General features: G+C 42.9%; 2 protein-coding genes across 32 annotated transcripts in view; both read left to right on the top strand.

Moving 5' to 3' along the window:
• dpf3 (double PHD fingers 3) overlaps window positions 1-13970 on the top strand; it is a 39174-nt gene extending 25204 nt beyond the window's left edge. For 2 of the 9 annotated variants that reach the window (XM_049590513.1, XM_049590512.1), the window contains 6 exons: window positions 1224-1361; window positions 1563-1691; window positions 8424-8536; window positions 8646-8699; window positions 11450-11531; window positions 11671-13970. In XM_049590513.1, the coding sequence (XP_049446470.1) occupies window positions 1224-1361; window positions 1563-1691; window positions 8424-8536; window positions 8646-8699; window positions 11450-11531; window positions 11671-11738 (584 nt within the window). In that variant the 3' untranslated portion in view covers window positions 11739-13970. Of the gene's footprint in view, window positions 1-1223; window positions 1362-1562; window positions 1692-3564; window positions 4884-8423; window positions 8538-8645; window positions 8700-11449; window positions 11532-11670 lie in introns of those variants that run through there. The other 7 variants (XM_049590515.1, XM_049590514.1, XR_007450405.1 and 4 more) reach the window with 5 other exon arrangements.
• A 1826-nt stretch (window positions 13971-15796) lies between these two features.
• On the top strand, window positions 15797-18167 carry LOC125896617 (uncharacterized). 23 transcript variants are annotated; one of them, XM_049589321.1, is made up of 4 exons: window positions 15797-16257; window positions 17330-17461; window positions 17682-17769; window positions 17814-18167. In XM_049589321.1, exons 1-4 carry the CDS (start codon window positions 16224-16226, stop codon window positions 17992-17994), a joined length of 435 nt encoding a protein of 144 aa, XP_049445278.1. In that variant the 5' UTR covers window positions 15797-16223; the 3' UTR covers window positions 17995-18167. The 23 variants fall into 23 exon arrangements, 15 of the variants coding, with proteins under 15 accessions (XP_049445278.1, XP_049445275.1, XP_049445268.1 ...); XM_049589318.1 differs by lacking the exon at window positions 17330-17461 and adding an exon at window positions 17198-17285; XM_049589311.1 differs by lacking the exon at window positions 15797-16257 and adding an exon at window positions 17005-17109 and having other exon boundaries at window positions 17154-17461.
• The last annotated feature ends 239 nt before the right edge of the window (window positions 18168-18406 follow it).

The raw sequence follows: 18406 nt of genomic DNA, 5'->3' as shown, positions 1-18406 counted from the left end.
TCCTCACCTGATAGGAGGCGTGGACGGACCAGGTGAGGTTGGCCGAAATATGGAGACCAAGGAATTTAAAGCTCTCCACCCTCTCAACTTCCTCTCCTTTGATGGAGAGGGTGGTCCACGATAATTTTCTTGGTTTTGGCTGTGTTGAGGTCCGGGTTGTTATGGAGGCACCAGTCTGTCAGGCGTTCAACCTTCTCCCTGTAGGCTGACTCATCGTTGTTCCTAATCAGTCCTACAATGGTGGTGTCGTCAGCGAACTTGACGATGGTGTTTGTGGGGTGGATGGGGGAGCAGTCATCGAATACAGCCGATGGGTTCCGAGAATGGTTCGGTATGCAAACTGATGTTGGTCAAGGTCAACAGGGATGGCAGACTTGATGGAGGGGAGGATGAGTCTGTTCAAAGTCTACACAGACAATATTAAACCGATAAAAATCATCTTGGTTTGTCTTTCCACTGTTTCAACAATCACCAACTCTGGTTTGGTTAAATAAACCCTTAATTCACCCAGTTAGGTGTGAAAATATGCTGGATCTATACATGCTAAAATTACAATATATTTGAATGGAGTCCGGTGGGTTTGGCCACAACGATTTTGGGGTTGTTTCTGGTTAAACAAAAAGGATCTTACTCTTCAACAAAAGGTCTATCTCTGTAGGGATCCTTACCATAATGATGTCCAGCTCATGAAATCATAATCAGAGCTTGTCAGTGGCAAAAACAAACACTTTTAGTTGACATAAACTGAAGGTTCGCATATGCCCTGAGTGGTATAATGGCTGCCAGCTGCAGTGGTTAATTTAAAACTTTGTTGTTCCCATTAGTCACTTACACAGAAAAACATAAGAAAATAGAGTCCAGGTTAAACATAAATACCAGAGTTACCCTTTAAGTTAGCCATATTTGAAGTTATTAAAACTATAAAAACATTTTCTTGGCATAAAATACGTAACAGATAAAACTTCTTTCTTACTGTCTCAGCGAGAGTAATATAGCCTCTCAGTAACACTGTCTAAAACTAATGGTTACATCCCAAAATGCACTTGGTGTTAAGGTTGCTATAGTCAACAGCAATTTGAAGTTCCTGCAAATTGTCTCCGACACCTTTCATAAAATCTGTTAAGGCAGTGATGACAGATGATTTCGAGCAGACTCTTTGTCCACTGCTCTACAGCACAAGGTTTTTACGAGTTACTGATGGACCCGTGATGTTTTATCTGTAGTCTGTGGAAAGCGCTACAAGAACCGGCCTGGCCTGAGCTACCACTACACCCACACTCACCTGGCGGAGGAGGAGGGCGAGGAGGAGAAGGATACAGAGATGCCTCCGTCTCCTCCACACAGCTCAGACAACCACAAACGTAAGCTGCTGCCTAGAATGTAATTACGTAGACAACAAAGAGTTTCAGTAAGTGCTAGCTGGGGACAGAAACCCCCCAATGCACACACTCACACAGCTTCCCAAATCACAGTTTATGATAACCTAGATGGCCTCAAGCTGTCGGAAAATGAATGGCAGCTCATGTGTCCTTCAGCTTACATGTGTGTGTTCCTGCCGACAGCTCAAAAGGCTGCGGATGGCACCATCATCCCCAACGACTACTGTGACTTCTGCCTGGGAGACCAGGACTCCAACAGGAAGACAGGCCAGGCCGAGGAGCTGGTGTCCTGCTCTGACTGTGGACGATCCGGTGAGTCCCAAATCTCCACAGCATGGAGGGTTTCCGTCAAAGCTTCAGGTTCTTTGTTGACGTCAGCTTTAGATGTAGAACACAAGTAGTGTTAGTGGATTTTAACGAACAGTTATTTCATTAGGACAGCAAGAAAACTCCTCTTAATAATACCACTTTTATAAAGAGTAATAGTATGAAATTTTGGGAAATACGCTTATTCGCTTTCCTTCCGGAAGCTAGGGCCAGGAGACGCTTACCTTAGCTTAGCTCAGCTAGCCTGTCCAAAGGTAACAAAATCTGCCTGACAACACTCGAGCAACTCACTTAATAGGACGTTGTATCTTATTTATGGATGATAATTTTGGTTAATTTTGCTTTTGTTAGCCCAGCACCCTTTAATCCGTAACTAACTGTTTTTTTTTGTTTGTTTTTTTTTTTAAAAAAAGCAAAATGACGTGAAATACAAGAGGCCTTTTCTTTTACTTGGTCGCTCCATTGACTTTATGAACGAACTTTAGTGCCACATTTCAAAAGCTTTCCACTGAGAGGTCTTAAAATTTAAATGTTTGGTTATGTAATTGTGTTGCCTTTTATTTTATTTTCTGTTGGCTTTGCTGACAGACAGCCAGCTTGCCGAGTTAATGCGCAGAAAGGTAGTGCCCACCCTCAGGTCTCCATTGGTTAGCTAGCTGCGCTGCACTGCACACCAGCCGGGCAGGAGCTAGCTAACAGCGCCACTCATTTGGTGATAATTGCCAGTAATGCTGTCCCAACCCATGGTTGCTTCAGAAAAATAGTAGCCACCTTTCCAACAGGGTGGGAGCTAGCTAGCAGCGCTGCTTATTCTGCGACTACCGCTGGTAATGCCGTCCCGTCACCGGGACAGTGTTGGTATGGAAATACAGTAGCCCCCCTCTGGTCTCCCCCCACATGCCTTTTATTTTATTTTCTAATGACCTTGCTAACGGACAACCAGCTAGCCGCGTTAACATGAAACATAGTGCCCACTGCCCACCCTCTGGTCTCCACTGGTTAGCTAATAGCATTGGCAGCTCTGCACTGAACAGCAGCAGGGTTGAGTGGGAGCAACTAGCGGCACCACTCATACGTGATTACCACTAGTAACGCTGTCCCGTTAGCGGGATGACATTTCTATAGTGGCCACCTCTGCTGTCCCCCCAGGAAGCCCTGGCTTCATTTTGAGCTGCGAAACCCCTTTAGCATTGTTAACCATGCTAGCACCACTAGCTGTGTTGACACTGCTAATGGTGCTAACAGAGCTTACAGTGAGTGGAGGGTGGGCAGTAGGCACTATGTTTCCACATGTTACCGCGGCTAGTCTTGTTTGTTTAGTCTGTACAAAAGCTGAAGTGTAAAAGTTGTGTCTTTACAGAAGGTTATGTACTGGATTATTCCTTGGCCAGTTGCAGTGACTCCCTGGAGTCGCTGGGAGGTTTTTGTACGAAATAAACAAACTAGATATAGCATGTGAAACAGCGAGATTTAAATTTGCTGTTAGACTTACGATGTTATCTTGGGACAGAGCCAGGCTAACTGTTTCTCCCTGCTTTCAGTCTTAATGCTAAGCTAAGCTAACCGTCTCCTGATCGAAGCCTCACATTTAATGAGAGTTGTATCAAGCCTCTTGTCTCACTCTTAGGAGGAAAACGAATAAGCGTATTTCCCAAAATTTTAGATGCTTCCTTTGGGAAATAATTGAGATTTTTAGGAGTTAGTGTCATACTTTAATTTGTGTCTACTACACATCTCATTTTTGTTTCCCTTTACTTCCTTTTTATCCACAATCTTGTTCATGTCTATTCCTCGCTTCCTTGCGATGTTTATCTTTGTTACATGGACTAAAACGGTGCTTCCCCAATGTGGTGTTTAGAATAAAAATTACACACATCAATAAACTATACTATTATTATATTTACATTAATGTTCACACAGTTGATTTAAGTCCAGTTATTCCAAGTCACCATTGTTCAAACCAACCTGTGTCTTTACCTGATGATGTAGATGTGATTATACATTTATGGCGTGCAGTGAATTTGAGCCTCCATGTTGCCACAGTGTCTTTTCAATGGGTTGTCAATGAGCCTTGTAGATCATCAGAAGTGAGAGCCAACTGCTGGAACTCCTCAAAATAATATTGATCCCTAGGCTCCGCTGCTTGCTTCCATCCTGCATGCTTCTCCATGTCAGCCTCGCCCATCAGGACCTCTGCCTTTAGACGACATGCATTCTCTCTTTTGTTGCTCAGTTTTCACGCATTACCTTATGGCACATTTGGCTGCATATTTTTGTTTCCTTTTCTCCCTTTTTTCCCTCCACACTGGCCAAAGCCGCCTCTGCTGGATATCTCAGCAAAACATGTCTCGAGTCAGCTCGACCGTCTCATGCAGTAAGAGAGCATTCATTTCAACGAGTGAGATGTTTTCTTGCTACGGTAGACTTTGTTAGAACAGCTGCGAGAGAGTGTGTGGCCTTGTGTGTGTTGCTCTGACGCTGATGTTTTCATGGTAGCTGGAAGAGGAAGAGTGAAGAAGGATGGGAGGAAGATGAGTGCTCTAGAGGAATTGTTCGGCACCGAGTCAGACAGCGAGGCCTCCACGTTTCATGGCTTTGAAGATGCAGAGCTGGAAGACATTTTGTTTTCAGACGATGATGATGCTGATGCTGATTAAGGGACTTCTTGACCACCTGGACCTCGTGGCGATGAAACTGATTTTCTGATGTTTTTATTGAGGGCACACTAGAAGACTGGACTACAGTGGTGGACTTCATCTAGAAGACACTTCTGACAGAAAATCTCCAGATTTATTTTGATATTTTTTGAAGATGCAGGACGTGTATTCCTTCAAAAGACACATAAAGCCGTCTTTTTCTTGGAAGTTTTGTCTTTGATGGATACAATTGCAATTTTTTTTTTACCGTGCTCCGATGGATTTTACTGTGCAGCCTGTTAAGACGTTTTCCATAAACCAACAATAATCTCCTCACACTTGACTTTGCTTGCGTAAGATAATCATAGACTAAACTTCTCGACCAAATCCTAATTTACTCTGGACCGAAAAGGTAAATAACAAACACCGTGGACCAGAGAAAAAGGAATAAGTTACATGAGGGCCGCTAATGTGGCAGGGGGAGGGCTGCACGTGGACTCTTGAGTCACTCCATTGGCTAAAGAGGACAGGTAGCCGAGAGGTAAGAGCCAATCGGCACTCCATTGCTCCTCTGTGTCTTTTCTTTTATCAGTAGTCGCTGGGTAGAAATGCTTTTCTACTGCCTGCTGCTAACTGGCGTCCATTTTATGGAGGATGTAAGATGACTTACGTATCAATAAATAATTAAATAAATAAATAAATTTGTAAATAAATACAGGAATAAATAAGTACAGAAATAAATAAATTTATGAATAACTACAGAAATAAATAAATAAATGTATGAATAAATAAATAAATACAGGAATAAATAAATGTATGAATAAATGTATGAATATGGTAAAAAATAAATATAGGAGAAAATAAACGAATAAATACTGGAATAAAAAATGTCTAAATAAATACAGAAATGAATGTATAACTAAATAAGAGACACAAGAAAAAGAAAAATTAAATAAGAAATAAAAGCATAAATAAATATGGAAATAAATAAACGGAAGAAAAATAAAAAATAAATAAAAATAAATTAAATTATTAAATAAGGAAATATTTAAATAAATAAGGAAATATGGAAATACATAAACAAAAGAAAAATAAATAAATAAAATAAATACATTTCTGAAATAGATACAGAAATAAATGGTTAAATAAAAAAAGAATAAATGTTAAAATAGATTAAATTTGATAATAAATAAATAATGAATAAAATAAAAAATACCTAAATGCAAAAAAAAAAAAAAAATTCGATACATAAATTAATAAAAGTTGAAAATTAAACAGGGCATAAAACATGAATATCTTAAATTTATTTTACATTTATTTATTTTTGATTTTCTGTGTATGTTAATGATACACAATAAACTCTTTATTTCTTTATTTTGCATTCATTTATGAAATTATTTCCATATTTATTTCAGCATTCATTTCTTTTTTCTATTTATTTATTCCTGTATTTATTTATACATTTTTTTTAATGTAATGATACTTGTGTCATTTTTCGTCCTCCATACATTTAGGCTGATCTTTTGAACTGCCACAGCTATTTTTCTCACTGACTCTAAATCCTCAGTTTAATTTGGGAAGCAGGCAGCAGCTTAAACCTCTGTGCTATAAATTTCACTCAGATCATGTTTGTCTTTATTCACCAGTCACAGGCTGAAGAACGTCTCTGGCTGCTTTCCCAGTCCAGATGTAAATCACTTCATCCTTGATTATGGCTCATTCATGGCTCATTGATACCCCATTGATACCACGGTGATGCAGATTACTGTGTGCATGAGAGGCTGACAGCACCGTGAAGCTGCAGGGAGATATTAACAGACGTTGGCGTAGCTGTAAAATGTTTGTTAATAAGACAGGGGAACAAGGAGACAATTTTATAAATGCCAAATATTCGTTATGAGTTTTCATAGCTGTAGATTTATAGTTCTGCTCGGCTGTGTTTTCCTGTACACACATCACAGCTTGTGTTTTGTTTTCCAGACATATAATCACTCGTCTTTTGTGGCCAGTTTGCTTTTGATGCTACATTTCATCCAGCTGTACAGACTGAAACACTATGGGCTGCAATTACAGACAAAGTTAACACTTAGTGCTGGTTCCTTTGAAGTCGTCTTCTTTTGAAGGAAGAAAATAATGTTTTCAAATGTTTTTCAATAACTTCAGCAAAAAGGGTTTTTTGTTTTGTTTTTTTTGACATGAGATGACCATGTTTAGTCGACAGCATTACAGGTAAACTTTGGTGTTTTTCAACCAGGACCCGATTTCCCCATGTATCTTACTATATACTGAGGAAAACTGTGTGTGTGTGTGTGTTCCATGTTTTTCTCCTCACTGACTTGGTCAATCCATGTGAAATTTGGCACAGTGGTAGAGGGTCATGGGAGGATGCCAATGAAGCAATATTACATCAATTGGCCAAAGGGGGGCGCTATAGCAACCGACTGAAATGTCAAACTTTGAATGGGCATATCTCATGCCCCGTATGTGGTAGAGACATGAAACTTTGCACAGAGATGCCTCTCCTCATGAGGAACACATTTGCCTCAAGAACCCATAACTTCCGCTTATAGAGATTTTCCGCCATTTTGAATTGTTTGAAAAACACTTCAAATGGATCTCTTCCTAGGAAGTTTGAGCGATCTGCATGAAACTGGGTGAACATAATCTAGGGAGCAATATCTAAAGTTCCCTCTTGGCAAAAGTTGGAAAACTTCCTAAAACTGAGCTTCTATAAGGCAATGAATATTGCGGAGGGCGTGGCTCATCACATAAAGGTGTAGAACATCTCAAGGGTTTCACCCATCACCACGCAACTTTGTAGGCATATGACCAACCATAATCTGAGGGGACCCCTCCATTATTGACCCCATCAAACAAAATGGGGGCGCTAGAGAGCTCATTTCTTATCTAGGCCTAACCGCCATATGGATTTTTACTAAACTTGGTAGATATGTAGAACAGGACGCCTCAAGGTGACTGGAGAAATTTAACTCTAATTGGCAACTGGGTGGCGCTATAACAACAGAAAAATGCTTCAAAATGGCTAAAATGCAACCGATCGCTGTGGCTCCCCCTGTGGACCAATGTTGGTGTTTTCTAATCTATCTGCCTTTCAACGTGCTACCTCAACTACTAATGTACAGTTTTAGCCCACTAACTATCCCACTATTGGCAATGGTACTACTGTACTTTCAATAAAGCAGTCCTACTATCAAATTCACACTGTCTCAAAAACACTCTGTCTGAATACATTGCTCTTCTTAATGGGTTCAGTTGACTATTTAATCTGCAGTTTCCTATGACCTGTATCCCAAACACACACCATGTGAAACTGTACGTGGGCAACTGTGCACTCAGTGGGTATGGACTAGTCTAAGTGAATAATGGGGAGAACAATTTTTGAAATTGTGAAAAAAAAAATACTCCAACAATCACCAGCTCTGGTTTGGTTGAAATAAACCCTTAACTCACATACTTAGATGTGAAATTATCATAGTCTGTAAAGGAAAATATACCAGCTCTATACGTGCTAAAATTACTGTTTATTTAAATGGAGTCTGGTGAGTTTGGCACTGGTAATTTTGGGGATGTTTCTGGTTACAAAAAGAGGATCTTACGCTTTAAGAAAAAGGCCTATCTCTGTAGGGATCCTTGCCATAATGTTTCTAGACACTTATAATAACAATCTGAGCCTGTCAGTGGCAAAACAAGCACTTTCTTCCCATTAGTCACGCAGACACAGCAACACGGTAAAGCAGGGTCCATGTTGAAAAGCACCAACGTTACATTAAAATCAAACACAGCAGAATCTGAGCACAGTGGAAAAACCCAGCCAGAAGGAGGCACTGGGGCCGTCAGATTTAGCTACACATCATGTAAATCAGCTTTTTGTGGATTATGTAAATATGCTCAGATGTGTGTCAGTCTTTGTCTGCTGTCAGCTCCAATTAACAGCTTCTGCCGCATGTCTGTCGGCGAGTACATCCGAAATCACCGCTGACTTTGCTTTGTAAACTCCTCTGTCACTCCTTCCTTCCTTCCCTCTTCACTCCTCTCGCCTCTCCTCACCGTCCCTCCGCAGGTCACCCCACGTGTCTGCAGTTCACTGATAACATGATGCAGGCAGTGAGGACGTACCAGTGGCAGTGCATAGAGTGCAAGTCCTGCAGCCTGTGTGGCACCTCAGAGAACGATGTATGTATACTGTAGGAGAGAGGGAGCTGTGTGATCCTGTGTGGCTAGATTTCTGTGTGAAGTGCACCAAAGCTGACATGTTTTCCTTTTGATGTTGTGACCTTTTCAGAGTCGGCATTCAGCCTGTCATGGACTATACATACTCACCATGCAGATATTACATGTGATAAGTCACCCTTGATGGGATTTTTTTCATATCAGTGACTGGCTCAGAAGTGTATGAAAATACATCTCCTGCTTTTTTGGATTACAACATTTAAATGATCATAAATTAACGGGAAGGCCAAACATGTTTATTAGTGCAGCACAATTTAATTTCAAATCCATTGCAGTCTGATTTACAAGATATCAAGAAGGACTTTACTGTGCAGAATTATCTGTTACTGTAAACAAGCTCACCAGTGAAAATGAAAGTGAAAGCCTGATCCAGATTTACTCTCGTTTGGTGTTTTGCCTCGCTATATCTGCTTTTTTGGTACTGTGTCTCTTGAGCCACATTTCCACCAAACACGTTAGGTAGAGTACCCTGAGACATGAACCTGAACTGTAGATCTGTTTTCATCATAGACATTACTCCGTTGTAGAGGAACGTCTGCTCCTCGCTGATCGTCCACAGAAAGGGGTTTCATTCGACTTTCAGAACAAAAAAAGAGCAGGCGTGCAGTGTGGATTAAAGACTCTGCACCACTTTTCTTAGTAAAGTGAGGAAATAGAATTAGAGATGAACCAATACCACTTTTTCCTTCCTGATACCGATTCCAATCCCTGAACCTTAGGTATCTGCCGATACCGAGTACCGATCCAATGCCAGTGCTTAAAACAAAAATGAATGGGATATGAATTGTTGTATGTCTCAACTCCTAAAACTCTGTGTAAAATATTAAGAAATAAAAACATAATAGTAGAATGAATGCCATAAAACTTTTAATTATTATTATTATTATCCAGTGGAGCCACACAATTTGGTAAAAAAGACATTTTAAAGTCTACAGTAGAATGCTTTTTAAACTCCGTTTTAAGCTCCGTTTCTGTTTCGTTTACCTGTAGCGTGCGTATGTGTAATGACATGAGGCATTACGTGGTATCAGATTGGTTGTAGGCTGTACTCGCCGATCCTGCATTTTAGGCAGTATTGGAGGCATTTCTGATACTGGTATCGGTACAACTCTACAAAGAATATTCGCAGTTTGAATGCTTGAAGATCCAATCATCTCTAAAGTGAATGTCATGCAAGAGAGACAATAAAAATGAATAAAACTGTCAGAGTTGCAATGCAAGAAAACATTCCACCTTAAAAGTCACTGCCGGCAGTAGCCTCTGAGCAGCACAGTGAATTCAGGTATTTTTCTCCATCTATAGCCACTAACTTTTAACTAGTAAAGATGAAACGGCAGCAGAACATCCTCTCATTTTGCTTTCGCGGAACCCATCGGCTGTATTCAGCGTCTGACTTCCGGCAGACGGCGATACAGCCTCTGGGGGCAGACCCCCGATTTTTTGGCATTCCGGTTTGAGGAGGCGAATTTCCGTTTCCGACTTCTGTTTCCTCCCCCTGCTCATGTAAGTAAATATGCTGAACCATTGCGATGGAGTCAGAGTTTGCAGTGACGCCAATTATGTTCCGCCTCGTTAGTTCACCGCACGGAGCGTTTAACCTGGCAGCAACTGCAGCCGGCTCAAACATGATTGGTCAATAACACGCGGACTACAAACAGCCTACAACCAGAAACCAGGGCTCTTCCGCTCTTCTTCCGGAGGCAAGATCTCTGGGGTTTGCCTACAGACTCTCTCTATATAGAGACTACTTATTTTGTGGCAATACATGACCAATGTAACTTGCCACCTTAGGAACACTGGCTACAGTCGGGGGCGGCTCAGAGGTAGAGGGTCGTTTATACACCGGCAAGATACAGAACCCCAAATTGCTCCCGCTGGCTGTTTGAGTGGTCAGAAGACTAGAAAGGTGCCGTACAAGTGCAGTCCATTCACCATTACAGTCCACTGTAGTCCGAGCAAGACCATTGATTCTCTATTGACCAATCAATGGTCTATAGTGTTCTAACTCAACCTTTTAGTATCGGATAAGCGTGCTAGGTACCTCATCAAAGGGTTGACGGAAAAAACAGAATGGAGTAGAACGCTTCTGTCGGTACCATCCCCAACTTTTTACAGTGGAAACTGAACCAGCCTGCTTGGTGGAAACGAGGCTCTAGATGCCTGCTGCTTACGGTCTCTCACCTGGTCGCTACCTTTTTACAAAGCTCCGACCTCACCTGACCACTGTAGTGTACACACCCATAAAGACCCTTAACACGTTTGGCATTCAGCCTTTCTGTATTTGTGTTGCTTTGGTGCTGTGTCTGCCAATTCTGTAGCTTCCCCTTGGATGCATGCTGCTTATTGTCTGGCACCTGGTCACTACCTTTTTATGAAGTCCCGGCCTCCTCTGCACACAGATAATATAATGGAATACACACTTCTAGTGGGTCATTCATGTTATTGGAAGGGATGCTTCTGTATGAGTGTATTGTTGTCTAGGAAAATCCTCCATAGAATACATTTAAAGGAATAAATATCTACCATAGCAAACATTATGTGTGTTATATAAGGTTGCATGTTGCTTAGCACTTTCCTGACAGGTGTAGCAGCACTTTGGACACAACACATTTAGCCTGTTTGAAGCTCCATTAGCTCTCCCATGATGCTTTGAAAGCTCCCAGTGCTCCCACCAGACCTCTTTCATAGCTGATAAATACCACAACATAATATGAGCCACATTTATAGCAGCATTTGTAACTCTGATTTACTCACTGCAGTGTTTATATCTTCTTCCAGGCAGGGTTTAATTCTCTGCCCCCTGTACGTGCTTTATAGACATTATATATTGAATGCAATGGTGTGTTGCTAATGCAGGACCAGCTGCTGTTCTGTGATGACTGTGACAGAGGATACCACATGTACTGCCTGAAGCCTCCGATGACCCAGCCTCCAGAAGGTACAGCACAGGTTTTATTATACATCAGTGTGCTGATACTATATATATGTCATGTGCTGTATATTTAAAAGAGGCTACAAGCAAAGGCCTATATATGGAGAAGAGATTTCACCCCCTTTCTCCGTCTCTCTGTCCGCAGGGAGCTGGAGCTGTCACGTGTGTCTGGATCTGTTGAAAGACAAGGCCTCAGCCTACGGAGAAGCATAACTTCCTCGGACACAGTATATATAGCTGTACCTACACATTAACTGTTTGACACGTTGGCACACACTCTCTCAGATAGATTCAAACACACACAGATACACTCGTCCACACACACTCCAGTGCATTAGCAGGCTCAGGGCAGTTTCCTGTGTAAGGCGTATACTGTTGCCGAGCAAAGCGGCATCAACATGCAATCTTGACCATATGTCGGCCAACAGCAGGTCTGCCGTTCAGTCATTTCTCTACCTCACCATTCAGCAGACGGCAAGAAGCCAAAGCAAGATTGATAACGGCCAATACTGTGTAGTACATGTGTGTGTGTGGAATACATTAGAAACCAAACGTCTGAGCTCCCTGGACGTTCCCCCTGATTTACATTTGTTTGATATGAAAGACGTTTGTCGCAGACTTTCTTCTGAAGCTGTTTTCATTCGCCTCCCCTCGCCGCTCGCAGCGGGTTTGACTAATGTTTGTTTAAATTTCTCCTCCCGGCTCTGCTCCTCTCCTGTGTTTACACTTTACGGTGACATTCCTATTTCATATCTGGACAGACTCAACGTTAGTTAGCCATCGTTCACAGGTTTTTGTCAAGCTTGGTGAAATTTATATCCTGCAGTGAGAGGAAACGGAGCGATAAAAGAGTCTCGGCTATCATTACTGTCGGAGCGTGGTGACATTTTTAATCCACGTCTGTTTTTTGTATCCTGGTGGTTGCTAGGATACCATGGTGCTCAATTTGACACTTTACAGAAATTCTAACATAGAACGAAATGCTTATTTATTTATTGTTGATCATGGTCCAAATGTTACTGTTGAGGAGATCATTACTGTAAATCAGTGGTTCCCAGACTTTTTCTTTCATGGAGTATTTATGCACAACAGACACAAAGTTCACCTATTATTTAAACAGTGAACTCAAGATCAAGATTCCTAAAGCTTTGGATTTGACTGACAGGTTGATGAACCTCAACTATTCTTCTTTTCTTCCCTGTCAAGGCTATTTATCTCGAAGGTGTCTCACGTGTTGGAACCTGCTCCGTACAGCTGGATCACTAATCTGAATCTTCATCGTCTTGATAGCATCAGAGCGCTCGTGTTTCTTTGTTGTTCCCAAATGAACTTTTTTCACAGCAGACAGTTTGACTTTTCATAGCAGGAAAGGCACAGGTGGAACTAACAGAATACCTTTCTTCTGCAAACCTCCTCCTGTCTTAGTTACTGTTGCTATGTCTGTCAGGGTATTTCCTAGCTAATGACTTTTGGTTTTCTTGGCAAGTAGGTAGAGCTGTGGCTGGAGCAGCTACATGACTCACCCACTCAGTCCAAGATCAGACCCCTTCACCCCTCAATCCAAAACTGGAAGCCTTGAAGAAAATGCTAAGCTAGCATTTAGCTATCCATGAAGTATGAAGTAAAAGAGAGGTTAAGGTAAGGGTCATGGTGAGGGTTACATCTCGTTACTTATTAAGTGAATCAGGTCTTCGGGTATAATGGCTGCAGTTTGTAGGGACGTGGCGTGTGTTCTTCAAACAGAATGTGTCTGCAGCTATACATGTCTCTTTCTAAGCTGGCACTGGAAGATTTATCAACTACAGTTAGCTAGCTAATTAGCGCTAAATCAGTGAGTTGGTTCAAGAAAAATAAAATTGATCTCCAGGCACTAATTTTAAACAAGAACCCTGTAAAAGGAAATGAAATATACATGTGATGGCTACATACACAATACAGCTAAAGTATCATGTCCTTAGCTAAAAGGTTCAGCCTCCTCACCAGTTGCTAAAAAGACATCAAGAAATAGCCTTCATGTATACAGTTCTCCAAGGACGATGTTTTTCCACTGGCCAACACAGAGGTTAACATTGCACTGGTTCTCTCGTCAAGCTAATGTTAAAGGCATAGTGCACCCAAAACTGAAAACTCAGCCATTATCTACTCACCCATATGCCGAGGGAGGCTCAGGTGAAGTTTTAGAGTCCTCACATCACTTGCAGAGATCCAAGGGGAGAGGAGGTAGCAACACAACTCCACCTAATGGAGGCTGACGGCGCCCCAGATTCAAACGTCCAAAAACACATCATTGAAACCACAAAATATCTCCATACTGCTCGTCCGTAGTGATCCAAGTGTCCTGAAGCCCCGACATAAAAAGTTGTTTGGAAAAACCTCATTTGAACTCTGTTTTTAGCCTCACTGTAGCCTGTAGCTCTGACTGCCTCTCTGGGCACTGCACTCACGTGTGTGCGCTTACGTGCGAGACCAGTGAAAGCACGTGAACACACATGAATGCAGCACCCATGTCTCACGGTCTCGCACAAGCACACACGTGAGCGTGGTGCACAGAGAGGCAAGTTACAGTGCATGAGTGCAGGTAAAGAAAACAAACATTTGGATGTTACATTTTTTGCTTCTGTGACCTTTAAGGGATCAGAAAATACCTGTGTGCCAACTGACCCTGGTCTCCCCTGCTTCAAACTCTTTAATACTCATTGTAGCCCTCATACATGCACCATGCACCATGCGCATGCCTCAATATGTCAGCAAAACCAAAAACTGGAGAGGTCAGCCATGCCATAATGGTTGCTTCAAGGTGATTGGACAATAGCTGTTTTAGGGAGGAGTTCAGTGAACAGTTAATACACCTGTGCACCTGTGTCGGACATTTCAAAATAATCTGCTGTGAAAAGGGTTTTTTACCTTTTTGTTTTCTCGTTATATGAGTAATGTGTGCCCCCTGCAATACCTCCATGCCCCTCTAGAGGGCCTCACCCCACAGTTTGGGAACCACTGCTGTAAATGAACCAGGTCAATGTGTGTTTTATTATCAAACCTTGATTCATGACTGTTTTAAACTAGCCTGAAGAAGCAGTATTTACTGGTGAGTCCTGTGTGGAGGTTGGCACGGCTTATATCTGAATTTATAACATTTCTTTACCCGGTTATAACCAGAATATATTCTGGACAACCTGGATGTTTATTACCCCATAAATGAGATTAATATGTAAAACTGGTTTCTTGTAAAATCTTTAAAGCCCCATCGATGTAATTTATGTTTCTGTACCGAAATCTAATGCTCTAAAAACAAGGTTGGTCATAAATAGGAAGAACCACCACCGCCGTGGTGTGCAGGCCTTCACAGGATATCACAATCTGCATTTGTGTCTTTTTTATTGTGACTTTGTATTTGATATTGCTTTTCCACAGACAATCATGAGCTAGCGTAGATACATGATGTTAATAATATGCAGAGGGTTGTATTTTGCTTTTCCATGGCGGGTTCAACGACCCTTTGTGTCTTCCTTTTTAAAACATGTCTTTGCTGTCATTCTTATTTGATGCCGTCACCTACAGTGATTTAAAATGTGTGTTGTGTTTTGTTAAAGTAAACGTTATGTTTTGTGTTGAAATAAAGACTTTTTTTCATTTAGTCGTTTCCTCACATGTCATCTGTGAAAGTTCCTGCTTACTGTATCTTCACTTCCTGTAAAATATATTTACAGAAATACTGTTTGAAGTATTTTTGTTCCCTTTCAAGAATCCATTACCAGGAAACCCTAATGCTATGTATCCAAATTAAAAATAGGCATTGAGTGTTAATGTGGCTCTGGCCAAGATGGCTGAGTCTGATATGAATCCATTATACTCTAATGGACAGATGAGTCATGTCTCCAGACCATCTCTGTGTTCGGATGCTCTCTCCAGCGACACAGAATTAACTTTAAAAGAGGTTACAAATGTGGATTTCCTCTGCAGTATCAACCTGTATGTGTAACACTGTGCAGCTAATATAATGCTGTCCAAACCCTCATGGATTTTATTACCAGAATATATTTTATTTAATCTTATTTCAGGTTTTACTTCAAATATCCTGGACATCATATTACTGGAGATGTTACTGGGTTTGTGCTTCACCCTTTGGCAATTCATGATGGGTTAGCACTTACATCAAATTACCACTAGGGTGAGCTATTGGACTGGAGTAGAGCTCTGGATGGACCCTGTCTGAATATACAGTTTATTATTTCTGGAATTAACTTGGATATCAGGTTGAAGAAGTGCTCAGAGGTCAATGACATGTCATTTTTAACCACACTAATACATCATAATTAAGTTGTTGATATGTATAGGGTGGCAGGGTGGGGCATTGCTTAGCATTGTCACCTCACAGCAACAGGGTTTGAACCAGGAACCAGGAATCCAGCCCCTTGGTGTGTAGTTTTAAAGATATTTTTTTGGCCATTTTGCCTTTAATGGACAGGACAGGTAAGCTTGAGGGGGGAGGGGAGAGAGACATGGGCATGACATGCAGCAAAGGGCCACAGGCTGGATTTGAACCTGGGCTGCTGTGCATGGGGTGCCTGCTCTACCACTAAGCCACCGACACCCCTTGGTGTGGAGTTTGCATGTTCTCCCTGTGTCAGCGTGGGTTTCCTCCAGGTGCTCCCACATGTTCTCCCTGTGTCAGCGTGGGTTTCCTCCAGGTGCTCCCACATGTTCTCCCTGTGTCAGCGTGGGTTTCCTCCAGGTGCTCCCACGTGTTCTCCCTGTGTCAGTGGCTACGGTTACATGATGGCTTCTCATTCGGAATGAAATGAATCTGAATGAAATCATTCGGAATTAAAGTGTTTCCAGGTAGTTTACATGGGAAATATTAATTCCGAATGAGGGTTTACATGGGAGATCCGTTCAATTGCCTTTATTCAGGTCTGCGCAAGGTTTGGGGCAGGGAAGGTTTCTGATTGGATAGGGGGCGGGGCGGATGTTACGTGTTTCCGTTTACCGGAAGAAAACACTGTGGTCCTCGCTCCGGATAACAAGATGCTTGACGACGCCGTTCTTAGTGCCTTTTTCGGGCTTGTTTTGCTTATATTCTTGAAGCAGCAGTACGACAACAACCTTGTTCTGCTAATGCTTCATCTGTTGAGCAGGAGAAGGGAGGTAGAAGACCGTGCTGTGGCGAATGGAAACCGGTGAGTGCAACGAGTCCGACTGCTCTAGCTCAGCCCGTTGCTATGCAGCCCGTTGCTATGTGCGCTATATACGTCATCGCACCAGAAAGGCAAGGAAACGAGCATGCGCAGAAAGACCGGAATGAACTCAAAGAGGAATGAGTGTATACATGCACACAAAACTCTTTCATTCGGAATGACAAACGGAATAAACCACCCCCTTTAATCGGATTTAATTTTCAATCGGAATGACCATTTTTCAATTGGAATGACCGTTCATTCCGATTAAAAGTGGAATTAAACTGTCCATGTAAACGTACTGAGTGTGGGTTTCCTCCAGGTGCTCTGACATGTTCTCCCTGTGTCAGCGTGGGTTTCCTCCAGGTGCTCTGACATGTTCTCCCTGTGTCAGCGTGGGTTTCCTCCAGGTGCTCCCACATGTTCTCCCTGTGTCAGCGTGGGTTTCCTCCAGGTGCTCTGACATGTTCTCCCCGTGTCAGCGTGGGTTTCCTCCAGGTGCTCCCACATGTTCTCCCCGTGTCAGCGTGGGTTTCCTCCAGGTGCTCCCACATGTTCTCCCTGTGTCAGCGTGGGTTTCCTCCAGGTGCTCTGACATGTTCTCCCCGTGTCAGTGTGGGTTTCCTCCAGGTGCTCCCACATGTTCTCCCTGTGTCAGCGTGGGTTTCCTCCAGGTGCTCCCACATGTTCTCCCTGTGTCAGCGTGGGTTTCCTCCAGGTGCTCTGACATGTTCTCCCTGTGTCAGCGTGGGTTTCCTCCAGGTGCTCGCACATGTTCTCCCTGTGTCAGCGTGGGTTTCCTCCAGGTGCTCTGACATGTTCTCCCTGTGTCAGCGTGGGTTTCCTCCAGGTGCTCTGACATGTTCTCCCTGTGTCAGTGTGGGTTTCCTCCAGGTGCTCTGACATGTTCTCCCTGTGTCAGTGTGGGTTTCCTCCAGGTGCTCTGACATGTTCTCCCTGTGTCAGCGTGGGTTTCCTCCAGGTGCTCCCACATGTTCTCCCCGTGTCAGCGTGGGTTTCCTCCAGGTGCTCCCACATGTTCTCCCCGTGTCAGCGTGGGTTTCCTCCAGGTGCTCCGACATGTTCTCCCCGTGTCAGTGTGGGTTTCCCCCAGGTGCTCCCACATGTTCTCCCCGTGTCAGCGTGGGTTTCCTCCAGGTGCTCCGACATGTTCTCCCCGTGTCAGTGTGGGTTTCCTCCAGGTGCTCCGACATGTTCTCCCCGTGTCAGTGTGGGTTTCCTCCAGGTGCTCCAGCTTCCTCCCACAGTCCAAAGACATGCAGGTTAATTGGTGACTCTAAATTGTCCGTAGGTGTGAATGTGAGTGTGAATGGTTGTCTGTCTCTATGTGTCAGCCCTGTGATAGTCTGGTGACCTGTCCAGGGTGAACCCTGCCTCTCACCCAGTGTCAGCTGGGATAGGCTCCATCTCCCTGTGACCCCCAACAGGATAAGTGGTTACAGAAAATGAATGAATCAGTAACCACTGACACTCTCACGCACCATTGGAACAGCCATCGGGAGCAATTTGGGGTTTGCTATCTTGCCTAAGGATATTTTGACATGTGGGCTGGAGGAGCCGGGGAGCGAATTGCAGATCTTCCAATTAGTGGACGACCCACTCTACCTCTGAGCCACAGCCGCCCCCGAGCCATGGCCATGAAAAGTAGTAGTAGTAGTACATTTCTGATTTACATGTACGCTTCAA

This window comes from Epinephelus fuscoguttatus, linkage group LG11 (assembly GCF_011397635.1).
Source record: "Epinephelus fuscoguttatus linkage group LG11, E.fuscoguttatus.final_Chr_v1".
Classification (NCBI taxonomy): Eukaryota; Metazoa; Chordata; class Actinopteri; order Perciformes; family Serranidae; genus Epinephelus; species Epinephelus fuscoguttatus.
This window is presented reverse-complemented; position numbering and strand designations above follow the sequence as displayed.

What these genes read in the sequence shown, in the direction of transcription:
- LOC125896617 (XM_049589308.1), top strand. Translation starts at nt 17,032, where the DNA reads ATGTTCTCCCTGTGTCAGCGTGGGTTTCCTCCAGGTGCTCTGACATGT. An exon ending in TCAGCGTGGGTTTCCTCCAG is followed by an intron (nt 17,462 to 17,681) that starts GTGCTCGCACAT and finishes GGTTTCCTCCAG; the next exon opens with GTGCTCCCACATGTTCTCCC. An exon ending in TCAGCGTGGGTTTCCTCCAG is followed by an intron (nt 17,770 to 17,813) that starts GTGCTCCGACAT and finishes GGTTTCCCCCAG; the next exon opens with GTGCTCCCACATGTTCTCCC.